This window comes from Sinocyclocheilus anshuiensis, unplaced genomic scaffold (assembly GCF_001515605.1).
Source record: "Sinocyclocheilus anshuiensis isolate Anshui unplaced genomic scaffold, SAMN03320099.WGS_v1.1 scaffold112, whole genome shotgun sequence".
NCBI lineage: Eukaryota > Metazoa > Chordata > Actinopteri > Cypriniformes > Cyprinidae > Sinocyclocheilus > Sinocyclocheilus anshuiensis.
Genome location: NW_015557175.1, coordinates 1,310,647 through 1,319,232, shown reverse-complemented (window position 1 = coordinate 1,319,232; position 8,586 = coordinate 1,310,647). Strand labels below are relative to the sequence as shown.

At 38.2% G+C, this 8,586-nt stretch overlaps 1 protein-coding gene across 1 annotated transcript in view; it reads right to left on the bottom strand.

Moving 5' to 3' along the window:
* LOC107678424 (bone morphogenetic protein 1-like) overlaps positions 1–8,586 on the bottom strand; it is a 94,589-nt gene that overhangs the window by 30,063 nt on the left and 55,940 nt on the right. The window contains exon 7 of the mRNA XM_016473678.1: positions 3,915–4,039. Within this exon, the coding sequence (XP_016329164.1) occupies positions 3,915–4,039 (125 nt within the window). The remainder of the gene's footprint in view (positions 1–3,914; positions 4,040–8,586) is intronic.

Genomic DNA, 8,586 nt, shown 5'->3' with positions numbered 1-8,586 from the left:
CCGGGTATCTGTAAACAGATGCTTGGAAAACTCTAAAATAAGTGCAGCACGTTAAGCTTTGGCCCACTTTTCTAAAATCCACATAAGTGGTAAGTGTGCACGTTATGCTTTGCCCACTTTTCTAAAATCCTGTATTGTAAGGGTTACGCGTTATTGACCTCGTTCCCTTTCTCTGAGTTGGTTAGACCCCTAACTGAGTCTGAGTTGGTTAGACCCCTAGACCCCTGTTCCTTGGCCTCCACTCAACTAGTGTGTCTCTGTCGACACACGTTGGTGTTTTTTCAATGTATGCTTCAGACACGGGTCACGACGAGGCGTTCCCCATAGCGACCCCTAGAGGACGCAGTGTCTCGTTCCCTACTCAGGGAACCATGGTTACATAAGTAACCTGAGACGTTTCTCGTGGTCATGCAATAGTTTCTCGTGGTCACGCATTTGTTTCTCGTAGTCACGCAATAGTTTCTCTTGGGAACGCAATAGTTTCTCGTGGGTGCGCAAAAGTTTCTAGTGGGCACGCAATAGTTTCTTGTGGGCACGCAATAGATTCTCGTGGACACGCAATAGTCTTGTGGGCATGCAAAAGTTTCTCGTGGGCACGCAATAGTTTCTTTTGCACAAGCAAGTTTCTCATAGGCACACAGTTTCTTTTGCACACGCAAGTTTCTCGTGGGCACACATTAGTTTCTTGTGGTCATGCAATAGTTTCTTGTGGTCACGCAATAGTTTCTTGTGGGCACGCAATAGTTTCTCATGGACAGGCAATAGTCTTGTGGGCACGCAAAAGTTTCTCATGGGCACGAAATAGTTTCTCGTGGGCACACAATAGTTTCTTGTGCACACGCAAGTTTCTCATAGGCACGCAATAGTTTCTCGTGGGCACACAATAGTTTCTCATAGGCACGCAATAGTTTCTCGTGGGCACACAATAGTTTCTCATAGGCACGCAATAGTTTCTCGTGGGCACACAATAGTTTCTCATAGGCACGCAATAGTTTCTCGTGGGCACACAATAGTTTCTCATAGGCACGCAATAGTTTCTTGTGCACACGCAATAGTTTCTCGTGGGCATGCAATAGTTTCTCATGCACACGCAAGTTTCTAGTAGGCACGCAATAGTTTCTCTTGGGCACACAATAATTTCTCGTGGACACACAATAGTTTCTTGTGCACACGCAAGTTTCTCGTGGGCACACAATAGTTTCTCATAGGCACGCAATAGTTTCTCATGGGCACACAATAGTTTCTTGTGCACACGCAAGTTTCTCATAGGCACGCAATAGTTTCTCGTGGGCACACAATAGTTTCTCATAGACACGCAATAGTTTCTTGTGCACACGCAATAGTTTCTCGTGGGCATGCAATAGTTTCTTGTGCGCATGCAAGTTTCTCATGGGCACGCAATAGTTTCTCATGGGCACACAATAGTTTCTCATGCACACGCAAGTTTCTAGTAGGCACGCAATAGTTTCTCTTGGGCACACAATAGTTTCTCGTGGACACACAATAGTTTCTTGTGCACACGCAAGTTTCTCGTGGGCACGCAATAGTTTCTCATAGGCATGCAATAGTTTCTCATGGGCACACAATAGTTTCTCGTACACACGCAAGTTTCTTGTGGCCAGGCATTAGATTCTCATAGGCACACAATAGTTTCTCGTGGGCACGCAATAGTTTATTGTGCACACGCAAGTTTCTAGTGGGCACGCAATCGTTTCTCGTGGGCATGCAATAGTTTCTCACGGGCACGCAATAGTTTTCTTGTGGCCACGCAATAGTTTTCTTTTGGCCACGCAATAGTTTCTCGTGGGCACGCAATAGTTTCTAGTAGGCACGCAATAGTTTCTCTTGGGCACACAATAGTTTCTCGGGGGCACGCAATAGTTTCTCATAGGCACACAATAGTTTCTCATTTGCACGCAATAGTTTCTCATGGGCACACAATAGTTTCTCGTACACACGCAAGTTTCTTGTAGCCAGGCATTAGATTCTCATAGACACACAATAGTTTCTCGTGGGCACGCAATAGTTTCTCGTGGACACACATTAGTTTCTTGTGGGCACCAATAGTTTCTCGTGCACACGCAAAAGTTTCTCGTAGGCACGCAATAGTTCAGCCATCTTAGTCGAATTTACTGGAGTTCAAGGACATGAGGAGGCTATGCTGCATCTGGGAGGATCTTGAAAAATTTGGGGAAATTCCAACTTATGTCAAGAATATGACAGGAGTATAAAAGACTGATGAGCAGATTGCTGCTTCGGATACTGATACCGTCAGTACCCCCGGCGCCTAGAAGCCCAGAGCAGGACAAGACAAGAAACGCAAAGCTAAAGACAAGAAGCGGACTACACCTTTGATTGAAACCATGATTACTGTATTTTAAACTTCAGTGTTTGAGGATTATTTGCCTTTATACTTTTGTTTATAAAAAGAAACATGACCAATTAAATTTAATTTAATTGATTACAAAAATTGCCTACCAAGGTTTTGATATATTTGATATATATGTTTTAAGACTTTGAGTAAGAACATACCACAAAGGAGTCTTTTGACCAAGTTGTAATTAATTTGAAATGCTTAGAATTTAGGCCAGACTGGACTTACTTTACCTAACCTGAGAATAATAAATTATAAGGTTAAAGGTGTTAAGATCAAAGTACACACCGCAAAATAAATTTTTATGACCTTAAATTTTATAAAAACCAAATTTAAGACATTTTAAGAGCTTTTAAGTACTGCTGGTTTGGACATGTGTTTGAAGGTTTACACATTCACTCTCTGGTAGTGTATGTTTGAACATCTCTGTAAAGTTTACATGAAAAATGTCTTGATCCCCTTGTACTGTGTTTAGTTGCTGTATACTAGAAAGCAAGCGTTCTCTCCTCTGCTTTATCAGGGAAAGAAGACAAATTACAAACTTCCTGAGGTTGACCAGTGTTTACTCTGCCTTCCAGAGCCCGGGAGTCACGGAGACCGTCGCCAAGATACCGCACCACATCAATTGTGGATGCCATGTTATTTCCAGACAACGTAATCTCAATGTAATCCCACCAAAGAACTCTGAAATGGGGGCAAATGCCACTGAATGACACTAAAAGTGTTTTACATGAGCATTTCTGTCTTGCTTTCCATAAAAAAATATCTAAACATCCTTCAAACAAGGCAAATTCACTTGAAGCGTTTGCTTGATGTAATTTTACATCTAATGATAAAATGTATGTTTATAAATGTAACCTTCTCCCTTTAAATACTTTGGTCAATTTATGCAATTTTAAATTATTTATTTGAAAGAATTAAAAGAGCTGTTTCATGTTTATCATTGTATTGTTCAACTGGTCGATGTTGATATGGGATTTAGAAAGTAATTACTAATACGTAATGCAATACTTTTTAGAAAGAGCATTTACTACAGTAATCTAATTACACTGTTGAAGATGTAATTAGCAGCTAATAATTCATTTATTTTTTAGAGTAACTTAACCAACGTTTTCTCCTTTCAACAAAGGAACAATCCAAGACAATCTAATCCACTAAAGAAAAAAAACTCATTCAAAATATATTGTCTGAAACCAAAATGCCTTAATTTCTTATTCAGTTTTCTTAATATATATAACTATTTATTTAGTTTTAAGCACATTTAGGTGTATTACCGGAAAACAAGACAAAACACTGATAGAGAACATTTGTTTGTTTTTTTGCATGACTTTGCTCTCCAGACCTGAATACTTGTGAAGTTTGCAGTCAGACATGTTTTCATGATGAGCTTACAGTTTCCAATGACCCAGATTTTCTATCTTCACCATCTTTTACTCTTGTTGAATCTGACAGGAGCTTCTACTTATTTATACAGAAGGATGATGATGTGACAGTTTAGCCTTCTGTAATTCTAAATGCTTTATATGTGTAATTTTCTTACTTGGACACTTGTAAAGTTTGCGTGCCTGTGCGATGTCTCCTTTACTCAATCTGGTTCTCTGACCGATGGGCGGCCGAACTCCGTTCACATCATATCGTGGCAGAATGGTGTCCAAAAATATCCCTCTGTCAGGAAAAAAAAATCACTTAAATCAAAATGAACAGACACAAAGACTAATCTGTCTTATTATGTTAATCCCCATTCACTATCTCTTGTTTCCAGGAATGTCTAACAAAACTCTCCACACCCACACACAGAGTCATGGGTACTTGTATAAACACATATGTTATCTCACACTTTAAGATGCAGTGGCAAGTTTCAGCAGAAGTACAGAATGTGACGGCTAGGGCTCGATAGGCTGTAAAGTCATTTGTGGAGCAGACAACAATCCGAAGGGAATTCAAGCCGTGTTATCCGTGAAAGCAGTCATGAAAGTTGCAGCCTGTGGCTCGCCTGCTCTTCTGTTGTTGTTTTCTGTGTAACACTATGTACAATCTTGAGTCTCAATATTGAGAGCTCCGCCTTGGTCTGCAAAAATTTCATAGCTTAAATTCAGCATGAGTATGTATTATTTGAGTCGAGCGCTGCAGGTGCTGTAATCTGACAGTGTTTTATAAAGCAAAAACACAGACAGATCTGATCCATATGTACATAAGTCAACTTATAGTGTATATGGACAGTGTTGGGTAAGTTACTCTAAAAAAATTATTACATCTTCAACAGTGTAATTAGATTACTTGACTAATTACTTTCTCCAAAAAGTACTGAATTACTAGTAATTACTTTCTAAATCCCATACCAACCTTGAACAGTTGAACAATACAAGGAAATTAAAATACGAAGACATTAAAAACATGCATTTTAACATTAGATCTTAAATTTTGATGTTAAATACACTATTGTTGTATACTGAATTGTCAACTATTCAACACGGTATTTAATTCAGTTACACCAGAAGTAACTGTAATTACATTACAGAAAAATAAGTAATCCATTAGTTTACTTTTTTAAGAGAAAAGTAATTGAATTACAGTAATTAATTACCTAGAAATGCATTACACCCAACACTGCATATGGAATTTAACAATGTGAAAGTAAACCCCACGAGCACTTCCTGTGACAAGTTTGGTTGACTTTAGAGAGATTTGACATTGTTTATAATGCTCACATTTGCTATTGAATACACAACTGTAAAGTACAAAATGTGATGCACCGAAACAATGAAAATGCAATGAATGTTTTAATTTAGTCAAAAATCGGAAATTATATTTTATATAATTATGGTATTTTGTGCAGGGTGTCATGTTCTCGGTTAGTAAGCTAAACAAGTTGTAGTAAATTTTTTTGGCAATAATAATTCAAACGAACAAATGTTACATATTGCTACTCTAGTATTGATGCACTGAAATGAAAATTCTGGATGCACTTGGCATAAAACCATAAGGCAAATAGAATTTATTCAATAATTAATGAATTAATTAAATATATTTAATAAGCAACATTCCTTTCTAGAGTGTTTTTTTTTCCCTAACTGACTATCGAGTTTATGGACTTTGAATGTCTTGCCTGAGGTAAATGTAATGTTACATGACATTATTGTTGACATGATACATTTCAGTAAGTTGTTCCGTTTATTTCAGCATGCTTTCTGATGTGTATTCATATTTATTTGGTGCCATAACTAGTAGTAGAGGAAGAGATGATCGATTCACATGCCGCTTGAACTGATGCAGACAGAGCAAACTGTCACGTTACATTAAAAAGCGGCAACACCATATTTATTGTTTGCATTTTGTGATATAATTAACATAATATGAAAGCTGAGACTTTGTTTCATATTAAAGCACAAAGCTTATTGCAATTATTGGATGGCATGTGCGCTAAAAATGTTTAGTGAAGTTCAAGTAACAGAAAACAGCACAGACTAAAAGACTGATCTTGAGATTTACGAATCTATATCAGTATTGATTAAACATGAGAAATTTATATTGTTAATCCAGAACTAGCATCCACACAGCTGACATGTTTACCTGTTGGGAGTTTATCCATGTTGTATCATGAAAACAGATGCGGACACAGTCAAAACGCACCATCAGAGAAGCACTAATTAAATATCACTGTTTCGGTCAATGATTTCGGCCTTCCAAAACCAACATTTTTCAGCCGAAAGTTCCTGAAACCAAAAATCGCTGTTTTGGTTGCTGGTATTTTCAGTTGAAGAACTTTTGATTGCTGAAATTTCGGTACATCGCTATACTCTAGCATAATTTTTGGTCACAATGAAGTGCGTCCACATAGCTGACAGATTTACATGTTGTAGCTTATTCAGAATGTGAACACAGAATAAACTGTTAAAAGGAGTTATAGAAGAAGCTTATGGAAGTAGAATTATTTCGGTCAATGTAGCATAAAATTTATGTTTTGGCTTTACAAAATCTCCATTCAGTTTTCTGTGAAAGTGAAGACATTAAAACGTACATACAGAACTTGTGGTTATTTTTGTATAATGATGTTCCAGTATTCCAATAATACATTTGTGTAAACTTTAAATAGATAATTAATACAACACAACAGCCCCTGAAATAACCGCACATCCACACAGTAACAGGCATTGGGATATTTCTTGTCATGGTGATTCTTCTTTAGCTGGTTTAAGGACCGTGAGACACAAGGTATAATGACAATACTAGTTTCCTTTGGTTACTAACATTTGTCTCAGGTGATTCGATCAGCTGAGACGGATTGCAGTTTACATCTGATTTTAATTTCTCAAATGAGTCTGTGACCGCAAATGTTTCAGGTATATGTGTGGCCTTTTCCAAACATTTCCAAAATGACTTAGCTTGTTTTGTTTCAGATTACTTGTTACATTACAAATCTGTTGCGAGACCGGCCCGGACCACCTCTGGTCAAACCAATCAACAGGAGTCTGGATGAAGATGACTCAAACCATAATAAAAACCCCACTGGTCTGATGACTCTACAGCACTGACAGAAAAACAATGACCTTTCCTGGGACAGTCACTAAATCCGGCAGGCCTGAGACAGAGAGTGACCACTAAACTAGCAGCCGAAACATGGCCTGAATTAATGTTCTACTTGGCAACCTCACACGGAGCAAGAACCGGCCGCTCCAGGCCTGATGCTTCCTAAATGTCATGACATCATGAGAGCATGTGGTTGTAAATAATCTCTAAACAAAAGAAATGCCGAGTAAATATGGAAGGGATTTGATCTTTCCATCACATCCCCTTCTCCAGTCCTACTAACTCTGACTGAAAAAACATTTGCTCAGTTCAACAAAGAGTGATTCAGTATCAAAAACCTGTCTGTTTTCTCGCCCTTCTTTTCGTACTTTGACACTCTTTGCTAGTTTATCGTCAAGCTTTTCAGTCGGCGGCGGCCAGCGAGGGTCTGCTCATTTGTTTGTTCCCATGGGAACCTTCCAGTCAACAGCAGGCATGTTCAAGTAGTGAAGGACGGCCTTTCCAGAGCTCAACTACAACATTTATATGAGAGAAATCAGCAGAGAAATGCAACCCACATTTTAAATAAATAAACAGTGTAGTGATTTAAATATGTACTATCTTCAGGTTCAAATCAAACAAATCAAAGACACTTAAAGCTACAAGAGACAACATCATTTTTATCAAAAGATAAAAACTACTATACATGTAAATATCATAAAAAAAGTGAATTTTTTCATTTAATATTAGGGCTGCCATCATTAACGCGTTAACGCATGCGATTCATTTTACAATCCTTAACGCGTTAAAAGTGAAGTACAGACTGAACGGATTGTCAACACATCCCACCGCTGTATGGCCAGATGAGACACAAACTTTTCTCGACTGGATAACCAGTCTCGCTAGTAAAGTTTTGATGTACGAAGACTGCAATCAAGGTAAAGACGAGACGATTGCGGTGGCATACAGGAGTCGTACAGTAAGCACGCGTGAGTCCGTTATAATAATGCGTGTATGAGTGCTCTTGACGCACTGATTGCACATTGTATTTATGCACAGGCACAGACATTTCTGTACATTTCACGTACATTCACGTTTTGATTTGTCATGTGTATGTTGCTGTGTTTAGTTATACTGAATGGATCCGTGTACTGTAATAGATATATGCAGTCAACAGGCGGTTGGTTTAGGGTTTTTTTTTTTGGGCATCTCCATGTGGTCCTGTTCAGTATCGCAACTTGGCTTCTCTAAAATGTATATATAAGTAATAAATCACTTTTTACAATAACAGAAATTACAACAAAAAAAAAAACTAATAAGTATTAAGCATTGTATTTCAGTAAAAATTTAGAGGAAATTTGCTTAACTGTCATAAAAATAATGTTACAATGGAAACGAACTTAATGTTCTTCAATAAGCTACATTTGATTTAGGTAAAACAATATTTTTACCTTTTGATTTTGTGGTGAAATGTGACCTGGGCATGTTTTTGTAAGCTTCAGCCTTATTGTGGGTCTGTGAGTACAGGGCTGAACAGTAGATGTGTGGGCTGGTGTCATCTCACACTGAAGACATACTGCAAGCTCTTTATTTGCTTTTGGCTCAACTTGCCAGTACCAGTTTGAAGAAGAGAAAGCTCTGTGACCAGGGTGGGTGGAACGGGGGCCAGGAGACAAAGGAGGAGGTCGGAAAACATGCCCCAGAAA